Genomic DNA, 20,330 nt, shown 5'->3' on the forward strand with positions numbered 1-20,330 from the left:
GGCATGCTTGCAGACTCGTGGAAGACAGTTACACAAGAGGCGCTTTGCAACTGCTTTCGCCAAGCTGGCCTCACACTTGGCACCGAGATGGCCAACTCCCCCAGAGAGAAAGACGGCGTGTGTGATCAGTCTCCTTCCATGGACTTTGTTTTCGACGACCTGCGAGTCACTGGTGTTTCGATTACAACCGGGATCATGTTTGAAGGATTCGCCGACAAAGATCTCAAACGCTGTGTGGAGTTAACCGATGATGAAATCATCTGTCGAGGGACAGTGGATTGGGCGGCTCTAACACCGAGAATGAAGAGCCAGCATCTACATAGCCGACGAGCTCCAAGTTGACGCGAGCACTTATGATGTTGTCATCAGTGTGCAGCAATGATATGACCCCAGCTGAAATTGAAGTAAACATAATTGCGTGCAAGCAGAACACCATGCAAAAGAGGATCAACAATATTTTCGCAACGCTAAGGCAGTAACAGGCAACGCCGACCCAGCTCAAAATAGTGCCGACTACATTGACAGCACCCACTGTCGTATTTTTATTTTTTTGTTTTTATAAACGGCTTTTTTCAGAGTCACCTCAATGATGCATTGGCAAAGTTGTGCAAGTCCGATGCTGTGTCCGTGACTCTATGCGAGTTTGTATCTGCTGCCGTTACCGCACAGCGTGTCCTGCCCACATGCCAATTGCAAAAGCCACAGAAAGCATTGTGAGTTGGCAGAACGTCCCACATGATGGCACGAGCTGCTTCCTGTCCGCACCTCGCTTCGCCCACGATCGTGCTCCATAAGCATCCAGAGAAGAGAGAAAAAGAGAAGCAATAAGTTAGAAGCGAGGTGTTACTGTAGTCTTTTCCACTTATTCCCAATCTCTCTCGGCAAGCACAGAAATTCCCACCGCTCTGAAGCAGTGGTCTGCCTAGTTTGTAAGAGATAGTACCAACAAGGCGCAAAGCTTTGTTGCTCGCAAGGCTCTAAGAAGTAGGAGCTCGTGCAGTCAACAATATTGACGATGTCGGTGATTGTGAAACCAGGATCGCTGCAATCACGAAGCCTGGAACATGTGGCAAGGCCGATCGATGCAAAAAGGGTCAGGGACGCTTTTGCACCGTAAACAACTGTTTCAGATAGACAGGCTTTGTGCACCAGGGCGAAACCCCCCATGATAGTGAAACCAACACAGTGGAAGCCGCTTTCATTAACGGGCTCTGGGAGTGCATTGATGCTAACGATGAAACAGATGGTGCTCCAATGGAAGCGTTTCTGGTTGAGATAGTGTTGTCTCATTCTGTAAAGAGATCTCCTAAAAGGCAATCGTTGTGGTGATGGATGGCAGCATTGTGGCATAGAGAGAATAGCAGCAGCAGCAGCAGTTATGACGACATTGACAGTGGCCTGTCTGTGACCCTTACCCTGATGTTCACGCAAAGTGCACTGTCGTCAGTCCAGCCGCTCACTGATTTCATGCCCGCTAAAGGATTGCTGCGAGTGCCCGCGCAGCAGCTGGACGCAGTGCACGCCGTGGTTGTAAACCTAAAACTGCCGCGAAAGCAAGTGCAGATTTCTGACTAATTCAGCATGTCTAACGCTTGATACACTTTTGAGAAGTATAAATAGACATTTTAGTTTTCACAGCGCACTTTCTACGTCTATTCTTTAGCACAAGTGGCAAATTTGGGTTTGGAGCCACAAAGGTATGTTCGGCAGTTGTTATTTTACTGCAGTCTACGTATAGCCATGATCGATTGTAACAGTCAGATTCCTCGTTCTTTTTGATATCGTTATGAGTCAACTGCACTATTTGTGAAGTCTGTTCTATCCAAAATTAGGGCCACAGTGTGTTCTGAAGTTATGCAACAGTCGGCTTCCATTATTTAGACTTTGATGGGGCCAATGGAATCAGTTGAATTATACCTCAGGTAATATTATAAGAACAGCAGAAAAAACTGTTCAAACAGTTAGCTGCTTCATTTGGCAGCATTTAGTCGATTCTAACATACCTTCGGTTACCTGCTCCAAAATCGAACGTTCACCTGGTTCTATAGTGCAGACAAAAAAACATAGATTCTCTCCGATCCTGGCAAATAGAAATAACATGGAGTAATATGCAACTGGCCTCGCAACTCCGCTCTAGTCTTTGAGGGTTTTTGCCATAGTACACAAACAACGTCGCTGATCAGTTCTGCATACATCTTTACATACTTGTGCAGCACCGATCTTATGTTTGATATTTCGTGTGTATTTGACACCACTGGTTGTTTTGAGAGGTTGAGATTGCATTTGTGCTCATGGGGGTGCGTGCACGTCATCCGCTACCCCCAAGGTGTGTGTGGAGGAGATGCAGTTTTCTTGTACAGTAAAACCCTGTTAATTCGGATTTCACAGGACCGGAGAAAATGTCCTAATTAGCCGAATGTCGAATTAACGAGGTTTCGACAGTAATACCGTAAAAACCGGAATATAGGTCGAACTTTTTTTCAAAAAGCCATTGCGAAAAGTCAACCCTCGACTTATATACCGGACATTGGCGGAAAAACTACGGAAGTCTTGCAACAATGGGCGGATGAAGTAAACAGCCCCCTTCGCCATCGCCATCATCAGCAGCTGCGCTGCTGATGGTTCTTGTTCGCGTTGGTTCTTTGTTCTATGGCGTGGCGACATTGTGGCACCGGCATTTTGCGTTTCCACTGTCGCAAAGTTATATTAATTAAAGGCTGCATTTTCATTTTGTTTCAAAATGAGCGGAAGCCGACGTCAATTCACCGTCACCTTCAAGAAGAAGGCGATTGAGTACTGTAGGGGTTGAGGACGGACTTCGGGATGAAAACCAAACTTGGGAGTATTTATTTTACATTATATACAGAGAGGTGAGAGTCAAGTAACAGTTGTACAGTCATTACGGGCCGGCAGCAACTCGGACGCTGCGGCCCGCGGCAAGAAGTTCGAGAGAGGTGAATCAGGGAATCAGGGAATGCTCTGGTCTCTCTGGAATGCTTCTTTTAAACCCTTCGAGGACTGGAAGTCACGTCATGTTTGGCCAATGGGAGAGTCCGCTCAGATGATGCCATTTTCAGCCAATGGTTGGCGCCCGTATCGCGTTGTCACACCCGGCGGCTCTCTGCGGTCTTGCCTCGCAGACTGGCAATACGCTTCTTCTAAGGTGGAGAAGAGGAGGGTGCTCATGCTCCATTGTCCGAGGCCCCACCTGCTCCCGGTGCTATGGCCGCGCAGCGGTAGCAAATGTCTTCTTCAAAGGCGATGAAGAGGTACGCTTGGGCCTTCCCGGCACGTCCGGCTGTCACGCCGCATTACCGCCGTCTTGGTTTGGCACCCACTTTACTTCCAACAATGCCGTGCTATCCCCTCGCTTTCTGGAAAAGTCAAGCATTGAATAGTTCCTCGGCGGCACACGACCTGGGGGCCGCAAACTTGTTTGCACGTGTCTTGTGGCCTTCAACTTGTTAACTTGTTTGCTCGGGCGCTCCTCTGGAATGTGCTTTCCTGCTTCTGCATTCCTCAATTAGCTGTGCTGCGATTCGATGTGGTCTGGGGAACTCGAAGTAGCCTCAGGAAACGGCGCCATATCTAACAGTACGCGGAAGCCCACGGCAACCTGGCGGCACAGCGCGAGCTTGGAGTATCCGAAAATAGCATTCGGTAGTGGCGGAGGCAAAAGCAACGTATTACAACTTGCAGCAACTAAAAGAAAACGTAATTTCGTGGCCGGATCGCAGCGGACTGCAGAAATGGAAGGCAAGGTTGCGGAGTCCGTCCGAGAGCTGCGTGTAAGATCGCTGCCTGTTGTCGAATGCATTTGTTTGAAAGCGGTAGAGATCGCACGCGCTTATGGACTGGACATCGAGAAGCAATGTCATCCGACTCTGTTCAAACGTGTTGCTCTGATTCGGAGTAGCGCTTGCAGACTTCGTGCTCTTCTGTGTACTGTACACCCGACGAATTTTTAACAGTATCGCGCGATCGTCGACCCGCGTGTTTGTCGGCACCTTTTATCATCACAGCACGGAGCGGCGAAATAGCGAAAGTAAGGGCATGTGTACACATGCGCGTATCTCGTTTGTTTCACTGTTCAGCACCGTTAATACGGTGTTGACAAGCACGCGGGTCGATGGTCGCGCGATACCGCTAAAAACTTGGCCAGGTGCACATGCGAGCAGCATTTAAATAAATACTGTCACCATTGTGCAACCCGCTGAGTCGCATTTGTTTATAGGTAAGGGTGTCATGTCTTTTGGTACTTTTGCCACTGAAAAAATTTTTTTTTTTTTCATTTTTAGAATTCGTTAGTTGGGGGATCGACCTATATTCCGGTCCGACCTATAGTCCGGTTTTTACGGTAACTAAAAAAATGCCTAAAACATCAACATACCTCTAATTCATGAAATAACTGGTTATTGTTGCTCATTACGCGCAAGAAATTAGCCACCATGTGCACTGCACTAAGCAGAGTTACATCATATTTTTTCTTTGCCTCCATACTGAGCAACGTGTGCTCAAGCACTTGTCTTCTGTATCGGCCTTTCACATACCAAATAATCCCCTGATCCAGAAGTTACAGGGAAGCCGCTGTGTTAGGTGGCCAAAAAAGCAGCTCTATGTGTGTCAGCACTGACACCTTATTGTGCGCACATCAGTTATTGAGTGCACTACAGCGCTTTGCGCGATTTTGCACAAAAGTGGTGATCCAGTTCATGCAGCCATGCCTCAAATATCGTTGAGGTCACCCACGCCTTTCGATTTGAGCGATAGTCTACAGGAAGTTTTTTTATGCTTTTCAAGCATCTCGGCTTTTCTGCTTTGTTGATTATCAACAGTGGTAGCTGCTCCGTGCCAGTCATGTTGGCCGCCAGCAAAACTATTATTCTGTCCTTGCTTCGTTTACCGCCAACGCAATGGTCCCCCTTAAATGTGATGGTTTTATCCAGCAGGGCTTTGTAGAAGAGGGCCGTCCCGTCTGCATTAAAAATGTCGCAGGTATCATAATCTGCTAGGCGTGTGGTTAATCTGACCCTCCAATCTTCGACAACGCCTTCATTCAAAGCCCCTTTCTCACCGCACACGCTTCGAAAGACCAGGCCATGCCTTTTCTTAAATCGGTCGATCCAGCCTTGTGATGCCTTGAAGTCTTCGATGCTGAGCTTCAGCGCATACTTTTCGGCCTGCGCACAGATAAGGGGGCCACTCAAAGGCAGCTGTGTATCGCGCAAATCGGCAATCCATCTTAACAACGCTTCTTCATGTTTCGGGTGTGCTGCCATTCGCAGTGTCTTCCTGTTGTCAGCGAACTTGTCACTGTCGTGTGCTTGAAGAATCTACGCGTCATTTTTCATGTACGAGCTGAGCCTGCTTCTTTCTCTTCACTTTGAATTTATTCATTAGGACCTGCCGAGGCACCCCTGCCTTCAAGGCTTTCAATATTTCTACTTTCACTGCCACATCCTTGGCCTCATACTTCGCCCGCTTCGGTGGGGCATGAGAGCACATGGTGGCGTGGCTTTGCGCGGCAACGAAGCGACGAGTACACGCACAATGTCAAGAAAAAACAAAGTATAAACGGAAAAAAGAAAAGCGCAAACAAAATTTAACACACACACACAGAAAAAAGTTCCACCGTCCTCGCACACGCGCCTGACGCAAACCGATAAACATGATAAAATGACAACGAAAAAAAACTGCACAACTGCACAACCACACAACTGCACAAGCAAATGACAACGTCGGAAATGATGGACAGCAATACGTGTGTACAAAGAAAAAAACATGTATGTATAAATTAGGGTTGCTAGCATTGACCGATAACTACCGTGCCGATAACCATAGCGATGCAGAGGTAATGCCAAGTGCCAAAAGCGACTACGAAGCCAGAAGTACGTCATTGTCGCCATGTTTTTTGAGATGTAGGTTTGTCTGTTATGTAGCAATAAAATAAACACGGCGGCCTTTACGTATTTCTGGCCTTTCGGCACTTCCAGCACATGCAAGCATGGCCTTTGAGATTGGCGCACGCTAATCGGAGACGCCATCGCTGGCGGTCCGATTTGAACACCCCCTAGTGCCACCCGATCCTATATGCCTCATGTGCCTCTGAGCTCCGCGAACTGTCTGAATGAACCTGAGTACGACCAAATATGTCCGAATTAACGGGAGATTTGTGCCATAGGGTTATGTACATGTTTGACGGGACCAGACGGAACGTCCGAATTGACCGAATTTCCAAATTAATGGGGACCAAATGAACGAGGTTTTACTGTACTTGCCGCGCTGTGTTAGTAGCTTAGAAACAGCCATGCATGGCAAGAGTTCAGAGATAGTAGTAATAAGTTTTCCGTTTCCTTGCCTTCGGTTGCAGTTTGCATATTCCCATACACTAGGGTGCGAGCAGCGTGATTTCAGTACTGCCGCACACAGGGCCTCTTCTCGTGGCGACTGCTGAAACGTTTCTTCCGACTTTCCTTTGGCGCGTTTCTTATTCTGATTAAACTTATGTTTAGGACAACAAATTGATAGACAAATTAACTAGGCATTTTTCTTAATCCCTTACTGCGTCTCTTACTGCATCTGATCTCTTACTCATACAGTTAGTGCAAGCAAAGAGTTCTTGATACAGAATATTGTTCGCAGTAAACTTGTGCATTCATGGGTATTCGATTATTTTCTACTATACACTGAAAATGGCAATAAAGATTGACCACAGAGGCATTGTTATTACAGAAAGAATTCTACGCTAAAAGGGTTAACCGCAATGCAGATGGGGCCACTGTGGCTGGAAGGCTGTAAATTTTGAATACAGCCAAACCTTCTTATAATAAACTGAAGAGTTGTGCGAAAAGTGGCTGCTGTATCAGTAGCTTGTTACAGTCGACGACCGATAATTTGGATACCAGGGGGAATGTAAATAAATCCGAACTAACGAATGTCCGAAAGAAACGAATGTATCAAGAAAATACAATTTTATTTACGTCTTAAGGCCTCTGTGCAAGGAATAAGTGGTCAATTCGTTGCTGCATGCACTTCTACTTATGTGCAATCAAGTACGCCTGTATTTCTGCCACTTTTGTGCTGTCGCTGTATGCCAATGTAAGGACTGGAAAGGCTCGCATCAGATTCGCATATAAACGCTGCAGAGCGCACTGCACATCATCATCAGAGTCACTGTTTGACGGTGGGAGAACTTGCTCAATTATTTCGCCAGTAGTCAGTTCAGCACACGACAACACCGCGCTGTCTACGTCTGCAAAGTCTTCAGTTGTAACGGCGGCAGAAATTGGCACGCCACAGCCAAGCAAGTCATCAGTGATGTCCGCATTTGAGCTCGTTGGGTTAGGCAGCAGTTCAGGCTCTTCATTTGCGGAGTCAGGCTCATTTGGACTGTTGGTGCCATTTGACATGGCTTGCCAATAAGTTCACTAGAAAGATTTCTTGGAACCAGCAGAGCACTGTCAGGAATGCAAACTGAACAAAGACGCACAGAATGGTGGGATGCTGTCCGAAAGGCGAACTTGACAAATAGAATGGCGAGAGCAGGCCATGCGCAGGGTTGCCGTAGTACGCTGGAATAGGATGCGATATTCGCGATGTTGATGGGACCTATGATTCAGGCAAAGCCTCCAAGACTGGCATTTGCAGTTAAATCTCTGAGGCGTAGTGCTGCTACCACGGCAAGGCCTCAGAGATTACCATATCGCGTGTAATCTCTGAGGCTATACTTTATGTCTCGCATCTCTGAGGCCATACTTTATGTCTTGTCGAGGTTGCCAGAGCAGATAATGGTGGCAGAGTTGGCGCACGCCACAGCCACGGACGGAGTCCAGATAGTTGAATGTAGAGCTGGTGGCTGTCTGAAATATCAGTCGTCATTACACATTAAGGCTGTGGGGCCATGACGCGGCCGTGAAGATGTCCGACTTACCGAGCATGTCCAGATTATCGGTCTCCGATTTATCGGTCAGCGACTGTATATGCAGACTCGCCTTTCAATACGTAAAAAAATTAACAGCACTCTAGCTGGCATTGGCACTTACGATCGGACACCATTTTGGTATGAAAATAGGATTTTTAGTGCATTCATCTTTGCTCTTGGCACTCTTCCAAATCTAACTGCAAGTTTGCGTTAAAAATGTAATCTAAAGGACAAAATGTGGCATGGTAGTCCCTCAGAAACTGTGCCTGGCCGGTTCTGATCGCCTGTCATTTCGAAACTACGACTGCCCCCATAACCATCATCACTGCCATTTTTTTTCTTTGAGAGCATGTGGTATATCTTACTGTCAGCGGGACATGAGTGGATTCTGCATACAAGAGCAAAGCGTTGTAGTTGCCTGGGAGCGGAAAGTAATGCGTCGTGTCAGCATTTTGCAAAAACCTTGCCGTTGCGGGTGCGGCATCGGCCACACGCACGCCGAGAGTTCATCTTGCTTCAGCCAGAAAAGTGCGAAGTTCGAAAGGTGCAACGGCATCGTGGACCATTACCAGCAACAATGTAACTGAAGCCACGTGTCCAGTTAGATCACGCTTCCAAACTTTGCGTGCGGCCTTCATTTACACATAGTGGATTTGAAGGGTTAGTTGTAACAGTACGGCACTTTTGAAAATGTTCGTTACATATGGAAGCAGTTTCATAGGCATGGTAGGAAAATGTAAATGCCGTGAAATATGGTCATTATAACGGATGGATCGCTGTATCTGGAATCGTTATAAGTAGTTTCGACTTATCCTCTATTTCATGCACGTTTCCAGGAAGCAACATTAGTGTTTGTGTGAAAGGCTTCAAGCAACCCTGTAACAAATCTTGTGTAGGCTGACAGGTCTGTATGCGTGCAGTACTTAGGCAGGCAGCCACTGCTAAATTTCAATGTTCGTTTGGCTCCATTTCCACACTGTGCGTGTTTGACTATCAAGTGTGTGGTTTCTGCTGGTTTGCCAAAATTGTTGCATGATGATAAGGGAAGGGGAGGAAAACAACAAGGGTAATGATGTGCTTTGAAAGGTCCCAACATCGGCTGAGATAAGGCACTTAATAGTATGGCTGCAAAATTGAGTAAGAGCAATGATGAGCACAATTGGCATTTAGAATGTGGGAAACAGCTTGAGAATGCTTTTCTTGGCCAAAGTGCTGGCATGAGGCCTAGCCTCACAGAGCCTTTTTGCAATAAATATTATCTATAGCATTAAAAACTACCTTGATGCTTAAAGAAATTGTGACTTGCTGGTGTGGTTGGCAAGGTTAGAGAAGAAAGCTTCCTGCTTGAAATGACTTTTCTCTTTTGCCCAGTTTTCTAAGGCTGCTTTTGCAGTGTATATGACTGCTTCTATCAGGAAATTGGGGTAGCACTTGAAAGCTTCAGTAAAGACGGCAACTAAGCTTTACGGTGAGAATTAATTAGGGTCCAGAAGAGGTAACAAAGCCCATTGATACCATTGTTCGAAGCACTGTCATAGCACTGTGAAACGAACAGTTGTCTAAGCCATAACAGTTAAGCGTGACTAGCCCTTCGTTACATGACAGTCCGGCACCGTGGGATTCCTGTTTACTGGAGCAACCGCCCCTTTTTTTTGTATGTTTGCAGGTGATGCGGAACAAGCACATAGCATCCGTGACGCTCTACCAGCGCAACGGCCGACTACACAGGGCCAAGGGCACGGCCTCATGACACCACCTCCCTCGCACATCGTCCTTGGCGCACATCTCCACTAGTCACCACAATGCCGCTCCTTCTCCGCCGCCCAGCCCGCCTCCCTTCTTCCGCCTCTTGCCACAGCAGCAGCAGCCGCCACCGCCGTTGTCGTCGTTGCGTGAACCCCCACCCCGTCGCTCACCTCCGGGACTCTGAGCTCCCGCAGGGTCGTGTGTGTGGCATGTTTGTGTGGATGACAGTGCCATTCGGTTAAGGGTAGATGAAAGCTCGCGGAAACCCAGGCCAGCGTTTCATGAAAAGTGAAAGAGAGCAAGAACCATGATGGTGCACAGATGTGTGGTGTGTAGTATTGCTATTTTCTTTTTAATATTTTAATTGCCTTTCTTTCTTTATCCGCACGTTGGGAGCGTTGCAGTTTGGCAGCTGTAGATATCACAAGGTGATGAATGAATGCTGCTCGTCGTCTTGGAGGAGCTGCTCGAATTCTCAAATACACTTGCGGATTTCGTTGGCATTTTTGCCAAATTTTACGAGCCCAAATCTGCCAGTGGCAAATTTTGCGCTCCTCATTGAATTGCAGCGGAAGTTGCCATGCACAGCCAACAGATTGCGGTAGGCGGAACATTTGGTTCAATCCCCTTTCCGACAGTCTTGCAAGAAATGTAACGATTTGCTGTGCAGCGAGCCAATTGGAAATGACCAGTGAGATATGCTGGAATTGGCTTTCTCTTTCTCTCTCTCTCTCTCCACTTTTGTGAAGCATTTTTTTGTTTTTTTTGCCAAGTCTTTTGCCTCAAGGTTCAAGGACAGCTGTGCGATGCTTCTTTGTTGCATAATGTTTCTCTGTGAAGAACAGGTGCTGAAGGTGTGAGAAGTTTTAAAAAGAAGAAAAAGAAAAAGTTCAGGGTTTCAGGAAGTGCATACTTGCATGTGACGCCGTCAGTGAAGCTCTTGAATGTTCACAGCAGGACCTAAAGACAAGCTTAGTGAGAGGAAAAGGCAAACTGTAAGGTTTTATGTCTGCAGTGCTGACGCTATGTGAAAAAGTGCCCATGTTGCGGCGATTGTTTTGAAATTCTGCGAGAGTCGCGAGCTGTGCCCATGTGTGTGTTGCTGCTCATAGCGAGTCCTGAATGCTGGAAGCATGGCACTCTAGTGTTCAGACGTGACTTTGCAACTGAGACAAACACTATGTGTACTGAGCTCAGCCGAGTTTGGTAATGATAATACCTAACCTTTGTTGTCATATTATTTTACGTGCAAGGTAATGTGCCTTGCCTAAGGAATGAAGTGCTTTGGGTGTGCGTGCAAAGTGGTTGACCAGTGCCTGTACCAAAAATAGGGCAATTAAAATGATCTAAATTAAAAGAAAAAAGGAAATGCGAGGAAATAGATTTCAGTCCAACCTCCAGAAAGAAAACGACGATGAACCAACACAGGTCGTCCCGGAATTACAGCTTGAAAGACTATGAAAAAGACTTCATAATTAGTAATGGAAAACCATACTAGTTCACAAATACCTTGCATAGAATCTGTCGCACTATGCGATGCCTCGAGAAGATAGGCCCACGTTACTTCTCATCTTTCTAAAATTCTTGCATTTCCACAGTGGGCTAAACAACCGGCTGCGTCAGCACGAGACAGGATGCAGAAACAATTGCAGTGCCCCCTGGATAGCACTGGTTTCCCTATACAGAACAGTGTTGGTTTGATTGAGAGGGCTTGGGACACTGTATCGTGGGCTCTGGCCTGTGGAACTTTGTAACAAAGGCTCCCTGGTAAGCATTATGAGAACCTCTGTGCATTTGTGAGTGCATCCGAGCCGTTGTTTGAAAGCACTAGGGAGTGCTAGGCGCATGCGTTTTTTTCCCTAGCATGCAGCATTGTCTGTAGACAATCTATTCTCGGGCCTCGTAAGGAAGAAGGTGGGCAAGCATGCTGTGAGAGGTTGCAATGGAAATGGCGGGGCATAGCAAGCAGTCTCTGTGCAAGCCAAACAGGTCCCAGTCAAGATATGTAAGGAAGAAATTAGCTTTGCAGGCATGATTAGTATGCGAACATCTTGTGCTGCTTGGTACAGGACAGGCAGTATCCTAGATAAGGGTGTATCCTAGCTCTCTATGTCACCGTATCGCAGCTGGGGTCGTGTGATACACACACAAAAAAACTTTAATTGCATGGCCAGTAAACAAAACCTTGGCGTACATCACAAATGTATGCATATCTGAGCAACTCGTACATTGAAGACAGTGAAGCTGTATAAGGGAGTTCTGCTGCCTCATGAAAGTCCTAGGAGTCTCATTTGCCACCGCCTGAAATCCACCCAAGACTTTGCAAACACTTTACTACATTTGAACTTGGCACTCCTATGCTTTCCACTACATCAGGTGCATGTTCCTGTATGCTGTGTACCCACACTGGCATCCAGCTGCATGTACCAACAGCATGGTAGGGCTGCACTGCACTGCCTTTAGTGATAGCCCATCACTGAAGCTGGCATTTGGTGTGCATTCTCAGTGACATTATAGTAATGGGGCAATTTCGGGGCTTCGACCGAGGCTACATTGATAGCTGTTCACCGACTGACATTCCATGCTCACCACGCTGTCACGCATCGTTGCCCGCCGCAGCGGCCCCCTAACAGAAGCGGTTGTGGAACCCCCCTTAACAGCTTTATTGTAAAAAGAAACATGCAATTTGAACGTTTTCTGTTCCAAGCAGTTGGGAAAGACCAAAGCTGATTGATGCTTTGGTGAATCTGTTACACATTGATGTGTTCGTTTGCATGTGTTGGCAGTATTGTCGACATAACGTGTAAGCTAGGTGGCAGGGAGAGCTATCGCGCAGTATTGACGTCAACGCTGAATGGTGCATTATCTAAACCATGTTCAGCTCGTAGAAACCACACACATCTGTCAGTGATATCTCTGACTAAAGCGCGGAAGTTGCTAGGGCCTGATAAAGCTAAGGCAGGTCGTCGGCACTAGCATACCCATGCCAAGTATGGCCATGCTGCTTTGAGAGAAAGGACGAGAGCGCATTGAAAGCATTGCGTAGAACTGGCACATTGTTAGGGGTTGTTCAAGGGGCACGTTGAACGAAAGTTTAGGGTTAACCGATTGTGGTCACAATATCAAGAGGTAGTCATAGGGGTGGGGGCTTGCTGAGGAATTATGTTGGTATTGTGTTTGAGCTGCGATGAAAAAAATAAAGTTGCTTGGTGCACTGCTTGACCAGGGGTTGCCGCAAGGCTGCCTCGTTGTGGCTGGGTCACATGAACCTGGTTTCGGGGCACGGACACAGAGAGCTAGGATCCTTCACCTGCTGATATTTTGGGCCTAACCGTCTTGCTCTTGTCATACTGTCTGTCTTGTGTGCCACGTAGCCCTTTGTGTTTGTGTTCAGTAACCAACTAGGCCAAACGTCTGCGCAGAAGTGGCGCAGTTATGACGAACTTGCACTCTGAACTAGTCGTAGCAATAGCCGTACTGAGAGGCAAAGCAAACGCCTGTATGCAAGTTTGGAAAACGTTTGTTTTATGAATACCACCTAAAGAAAGGGGAGTCGCATGTGTGGGACTTTTTCAAATGCAGAACCTCCTTTGCCCTCCTTGAAGCAAACCTTAATATTTCAGTCTGTCTTTCACATTGAGTCAGCTTTGAATTGATTGGAGAAATCTTCCATGAAGAGAATCGTTAAACTTGTACTGCTTCATTTGGACCACAGCTTCATACGGGCGCACTGAGTCATACCATTGGGTCGCACACCAGTTTAAGTAGCAGGACAATGTTCCGATGTACGTCGTTGTGTTCTGACCTGGCTTACCTCGCATTTCTTCCTAAACAGATTCATAACCAAATGTGGGCTGTGACCTGTGTTTTCTAGACTTGTCGTGCTTATATTATGGGATTGTCTTAAAATCTAATTTTTTATCTTATCTTGCAGAGATGGAAAATGCCTGGCAGAAGTGTGTACTATTATTACTTTACTATGAGAGCATTATGTTGACTTAATTTGCAAGAGTGATTACGTTGCTTTGCTGGGGCTCAAGGAGTCATTAAAAAGGGACACAAATTGGGGGGGGGGGGATAATAGACCATATTCTTTCTAAAGCATTTGCATTTCTGTGGTGGAGAGATTTTGATTACTAGTAGACAAAGTGTACGGCCAAACTTTCTTAATTCCATGTCCACACTGAAGGGCTCATTAGTGACATCACAGATGTTGATATAGTAGCACACGGGCTACTGGATTTGGGCCATTTGTGTGCAGGAGATGTTTCCAGGGTTGCCAAGTTGAATCTTTGCTAATTTTTGAGCACAGTGCACATAATCTTTCTTAGTTGATAGAACCGGCCACTCCCAAGTAGACCCTGTCGACGTCGATGGCGTTAGGAGAGCTGTCTTAGTAACTGCAAGGGGGGCATCACCTTTCATCATTCATCATTTCTGGCCTATCAAACCTACGGATCTGAATTGACCTACTATCTCTCCCTCTCATTTCTCTTGAGGCTGATGTAGAAGTGAATCATTCTGTTAAAACATGGCGGTAAAAAAATGCAGTGGCATCAATTGTACAGCCTGTGATACAGATGCGCAAAGGTTGGTGGCAAGGAGGAGGTGTTTTGTCTTCAGCATTCATGTCGCCTTGTCTGCGTTGTGATCATACTGAAACGTTTGAAAGGCTGGTTTGTGTTGGTACGTTTTATGAGTGCAGTTGCACGCTAGATGAAAAAAAATGGCATGAATAGCTCAAAGCATCACAGAAGATGCCAGCTTAGAGCACACCATTTGTCCCTAGGCTTGTTTCATAGGCTGAGTGGTTTTGAGCACCCCACTGAGAGATTAATATGGAAGCAATGAGCTGTATTTTCATTCAGTCACTTCATTGCCCATGCGCAGCGACAGATATTAATTCACGTCAAGGCGTTGGTTTCCTTTCTGTCGATGCACTTGACACCGATGAGTCAATTAATGTTGCAAAAGTTGGGCTAGCTTGTTGGTTGTCACAGATGGAAAGAGTACAGAAATTGGATGACTAGAAAATCACGGAACAGTTGTTGCGTACTTTCACTGTACTCTCAAATTCATTGGAATTGCAGCATTTCGTCTGCGTCTCGTTTGTGCCAGAACTTCTGTCCTCGTCTGTTGCTGCATTTACGAAAAACGTATTGCCCAACCGAAACCCACGATTGGTCGCCGCGACAGTTGTCTTGCTATCCTGCCAATCGCTATCACGTCGAGGATGATCGAACACTGGCCACCGAGGAAGTGCTCCTGCGTTAAAAAGCGTTTTGTGTGTACGGACCACAATTTCAGCATGGTTTCTTTTTACCTACCCCATGTATCACACATTTTTCATGCACCCGTCGCATCTCTGCGAGAAGTGTCGAGAGAAAGCGCGCACTGCAGGGTAATTTGTTTGCACCTCTAGTTCTTCGTTGATCGAAGGCATCTTTCTATTTCTCGTGCCTGTAGGGAGGTGACTTAAGACCATGGTGAAGCCGAGGTGCAGCATTAAAGCTTAACGAGCAAATCTTGTTTTATCAGCATATCAAGAACAGTGGATGCAAAGACGTGGAGTTGTTGCACGACTGCTCCTGTCATCAGTCTTATGTTCCTGGTATCCATTTTCCGTTTTACGGTGCTGGGTTCAACGTGTCGAGCCAGTGAGCGCACCAACTCGTGCTGAGCAAGTCCCGGGTACAGTGGGGCTGACGTTGCCATTTGTTGTGGGTTTCACATTGCTGGACATCTCCTTGCCCACCCAACCTTTCACTTGTGAAGGCAGTGGTAACGTGGGTGCGAAATTGCAGAGCTGCAGGCAGGCTGGTGTGGAATCTTTGCCAACTTCTTCATCCCCTATAGAAGGACTGACATTTGGGCAAGTTGGTACTGGTTGATCATCTTGAAGGGGCAGCGCAAGATGACGAAGACAGAAGGCAGGAACACACAGGACAGCGCTGAACTCACAACTAACTTTATTCGAAGGCATACGCAAACTTGTGTACTACAACCCACAGCCACGTGCTCTCCCATCGATGGCGTCATTATCAGTGCGCAGGCAAAAACGCAAAATCCTGTAATCCAATGCTATGCTACGAGGCGGCTTAAAATTCAAATTCACTGTCATACAAATTTAATGATGTGTAAGCATGCCATCATTAAATTTGTATGACAGTGAATTTGAATTTTTTAAGCTGCCTCATAGTGTAGCATTAGATTACAGGATTTTGCGGTTTTGCCTGCGCACTGATAATGATGCCATCGATAGGAAAGCACGTAGCTGTGGGTTGTAGTACACAAGTTTGCGTATGCCTTCGAATAAAGTTAGTTGTGAGTTCAGCGCTGTCCTGTGTGTTCTTGCCTTCTGTCTTCATCTTATTGCGCTGTCCCTTCAAGATGTCCTTCATTCCCTGCACAGGAATATTTTTGTGATCGTTAATGAAGTGGTAATGCTGAAAGCATGTGTTGCCCATCTTTATGTAATACCACATTTACTCAATCATAATGTACCTTGTAATGCATGCCTCCAATTTACATGGCTAGGAGAAAGGAAAATGTAACTTCTTTAATAGTTACGCGCAATATTTTATTTCCCATTCTTTCCAGCTGCCTGAGCTATGTGCAAAGGCACCATGTACTTGCGCATGAATAATACCTGTCAGTTAATCGAAGTTTCGCAGTAAATACTTGTCTGCGAGCACTTGCCGAAATTTGCCAATGGCCGTTATTTGCAGTTATGTCGTGAAAAAAAAGAACAAAAAAGATGCCCTGACTGGCGACCAACTTCCCCCCAAGCCTACTGCCCACGGCACCCCAAGTCCACCCCATCTGCGCTCTCATGGTACCTGTGCTGCCAACTATGACGGTGCCTCCAAATGCTCAGCGATTACCTCTAGAGCAATTCGACTGCATCAACTTCTTCGTTGAAACCTGCTACAGCAAGCATACACACTATTAGCACATTCATTTAGCCCACTAGTTTACCAAAGCATGTCTAAATCCTTCAGGTGCTTCAGGTACCATGTACACGTTCTTTGCTACATGGTTTCTGGCACAGCAGTCATTGTTGGCGATCCTCTTTGCAATAATACCTGTTTACTGTCTTAGGTGTCAGTCAAATAAGTGTCGACGAGAAGTGCCTGATTATATTCAAGCAGGCCTGCGTGTCTTCCCTCTGGCTGAAACTCCTAGCCGGGATATCGACAAGAAAAAAGAATTCGGCATGCCATGCTGCAACTTTCTGCAGTTGCTCATCGCAGACAGCAAATAGGTGCCAGCAGTGCTTTCTTTCAGAACGTTGCTGATATGCAATTGCCCTGTTCGCCGTGATGAGGGCTGTAGGCTAAGGGCTTCACCTACAGCTCGTACCACGCTACACCGCAGAGAGTGGGCAGGTTTGTCATCAAGGTTGCGAAAGACATCCGTTCACTGTAAAAATGCTACACGCACATGGCGCAGCTCCCACACACATCATCGTGTTTGCGAACGCCACTCTTTTGCATGCTGCAACAGCAACTACTCCAGGAGATAGGTCTGACTATGGCACAGCTAGGGTAGGGGAGCCTCATTCTCGCAAACTACTACATGTGCACGTACGCTTAAGTTTTTTTGTTTCCCATTTTTCAGGGATGCAGGTGAGCACTACAATTGAGTAAATGTGGTAATGCAAGCTTCCTTGTATTTGTCTTGTATACGTGTGTACACTAGTTTTCAGCACCTCTGCCATCCGAGTGTGCAGATCTCACAGGTATTGATTTGGCTTGAAGAAAAGCACATTGTTATTATTGTTGTTTAAAAATTGAGCGCAGTGTAGTTCACATGCTTTTTATTGTAATTGTATCACTCTCACCTGTGCACCAGTGTTTACCGATAGTGCTGAAAAGGCGTTTACTTGCACTTTTGTATCGTTCGACATGCATATGTGTGTGTGTGTGGGTGGGGGGGGGGGGAGGGGAGAATTGTCACTTTTGTGCAACGTGGTTTTCTTTTATTGTTGTGCTGATAGGGTGTGTTGTCAGAAAGGAGTGACGAATGTGTTTTTATGGCTTGACCAGATTGTCTGCCCGGACATGTGGAACCAGCTGGATTCTTGCACTGTCACTCTCGTGTAACCTTTCACATTTAATGCCATACAGCTCCTCGAAATGTGTCATTGCGGATGTCGCATTTTTAGGTTTCCCACAGCTCTTCATTGCTTCCAAAGTCTGCTGTGCAGCTTACTGTTGAAGCTCTCTTTGATACCATTCTAGCGGTATGGGGTGATTTACATAAGATGCTATTGTATCTTCATGGTGCTTAGGTCATATTGAAAATGGCATGCTACGCTTAAAATGACATGTGCCAACATTGCGTTTTGTGATAAAGGACATCCGATACTGCACTCAGCAAAATGAAGCTTTGCTTTACTTCTTGTCGCATGAGAAAAGAAAAAAAGAAGAAAAAAGCATGATGATAACTTGTTTAGTGTGCGAGGTCTATGTACACCTGTGTGTAGTATTTAAGAGTGCTTGTTTTTTAACCAAAAACACAACTTTCTGGTGTCTGAGCGTTTTAACAGTTGTGAGGCATGTATTTGTGCAAGTGCTTTTTGTTTGGTCGAGCTTTAATATGGCCGGCTGCTGTCTAGTGACAGCTTTTTGTATTTTTATTCTTTGGTTTGATGTATCGTTTTAGAACATTGCATGGATGTATGTGTCGACAAAGCTGCCATGTGCCCTGTGTGAATGAGAAGGCGCATTGCCGTGATAGAACACAGATTACGTTAGTTACGTTCGCAGCTGGTGTCGTGAACGCGACATGCCTTTTCTGAGCCCTTCACCACACCACCTTTTATTCTCTGCTTGTTCGTGTGGAGCCCTATGACGTATGTGCAAGTGTGTTAGCGTGACTGGCCTGTAATTTTTCTTCTTGTGCCAGGCACATCGATGTGTGGCTTCTTTCTTATGCGTGTTGAGTGCACAGAGTGAGCCCCTCATTGTCTACAGCTGCTTGGTGCAGTACCTAACTTTGCGTCAGTAGGGTAGCTCTCTCTGAGCACCAAGTGAATTGTACCATTTGGGGATGTATGTGTACTTTTCTGTAACTTTATTTGTGACTTTGGTGGTGCCTGGCTAGAAACATGTCGATACTTTTCCTTTGTTTAGACATTAAAGATGATATTTTTAGCGTCTTTTAATGTCCCTGTGTTGAGGCTACTGAGCTGTTAATGTCTCGAGTTACATGCTCAGTCTGTGCATCATCTGAACGTGAGGAACAAATTCACATGTGCGTGTCAGAGACTAAGTGGCGACATTTCCCGGAAGTGTGCCAGTGTTTCTGATGTTTCCTGGTCGTGCGCTGTGTATTTGTACGTATCATGTACTCTGCTGCATAGCCTGTGACCAGTTGCACTGGAGAGTAAAAAGAAAAAAAAAGAAGAAAAGAAAATTGTCTGTAATAAACACCAATTGGATAATTGGGCTCATTTACTGCGTCTCTCATGCAGCAAGCACACGTTCTTATTTTTAAAGCTGATCAGAAATACCATATCTTATGTGAAATCAAATAAGGCCCTTGCTAATCAAAGGTTACATCCGGTTTACCTACGAGTCTCCTGTACAGCTTACTGGAATTTAAACCAAGTAGCCCTGTGCGACAGGTTCCATACGTACATACCATACTTGCTGCTATGGCACAGTGTCTAGTATCAGCCACATGCAAACAGGAGTATCATACATAGTCTTGGTGCAGGGTAGTCCTTTATGAAGGAGAACATGCAAGCGCGTGGCCTGTGCTTTACGCGTGCTGCTTAGAGTGCCAGCAGCAGGCAGCAACGGGAAGCATGTTAAAGTCCCTTGATAAATTGGAAGTAGCGACACTCTTTGAACTTTGCCGCCGCCGCGCGACCTCCTCGCCCCTTGCGCGTTCCCCCCGCGGCAACCAGTTTTTCCCCCGTTTTTCTGCGCTACGATTGGTCTCCTTGCCGTTGCCCTTGGAAACGCGCGGATATTGAGTTTTGCTTGTGCTTTTCTTTTTCGTTCGCGCCATTTTCCTCCTGAACACGGCTGGCTCGGCGCTTTAGCTCGGCGTAGCGAACATTGTACGCCGTGTGTCCTGCTCCATGGGCTAGCGCTACGCCGGGCTGTTGCGCATATAACTGCAGCAAGAAGATGGTTATGCCGTTTTCAAGATGCCACAAGGAAAGCGTGGCGGCTTGCGCAGGAAGCAGTGGCTGCATGACATTGACCGAAATAACTTTGTTCCGACAAAGAACGTTTTGCGAGCTGCGGTGTCTTTCTTATAGCTCGTAGCAAAGCATCCCGTAATGCTGTATTTTTTTTTCGTTCTTCCGGCCTGTTCACCAGCGTTTTTGTTGCGGTTGTCCTCAGTATGCTTAATATTCCCCTCGCACGTCGCTAACCGTTGTTATTCAGTCGGAAGTGCAGCATTATAGATTGTGCTTTGCGCCCTGAAAAAATTAGTGGCAAGTATACCCGTGGTATTGCAGGTGATGAGCGTTAGCTAGTCAACATTGAGTTTTTTTTTTTAGTTTTAAGGCGAAAGCCTTTAGATCTCTATGTTTCAAGGTCGCGTTGTAAACTGGAAGTATCACGTGACCCAAGGAAGGCCAGAGGTGACCCAAATCATGTCCACCCCTGTATAAGTGAATGATTACCCAAGTTAATTAATG

At 46.2% G+C, this 20,330-nt stretch overlaps 1 protein-coding gene across 8 annotated transcripts in view; it reads left to right on the forward strand.

The window, feature by feature from the left end:
* Positions 1-19,115, forward strand: part of LOC135917723 (phagosome assembly factor 1) — an 85,142-nt gene extending 66,027 nt beyond the window's left edge. For 5 of the 8 annotated variants that reach the window (XM_065451290.1, XM_065451294.2, XM_065451292.2 and 2 more), the window contains one exon: positions 9,588-11,809. In XM_065451290.1, the coding sequence (XP_065307362.1) occupies positions 9,588-9,671 (84 nt within the window). In that variant the 3' untranslated portion in view covers positions 9,672-11,809. Of the gene's footprint in view, positions 1-9,587; positions 11,810-16,395 lie in introns of those variants that run through there. The other 3 variants (XR_010569380.2, XR_010569382.2, XR_010569381.2) reach the window with 3 other exon arrangements.
* The last annotated feature ends 1,215 nt before the right edge of the window (positions 19,116-20,330 follow it).

Source organism: Dermacentor albipictus, chromosome 3 (assembly GCF_038994185.2).
Source record: "Dermacentor albipictus isolate Rhodes 1998 colony chromosome 3, USDA_Dalb.pri_finalv2, whole genome shotgun sequence".
NCBI lineage: Eukaryota > Metazoa > Arthropoda > Arachnida > Ixodida > Ixodidae > Dermacentor > Dermacentor albipictus.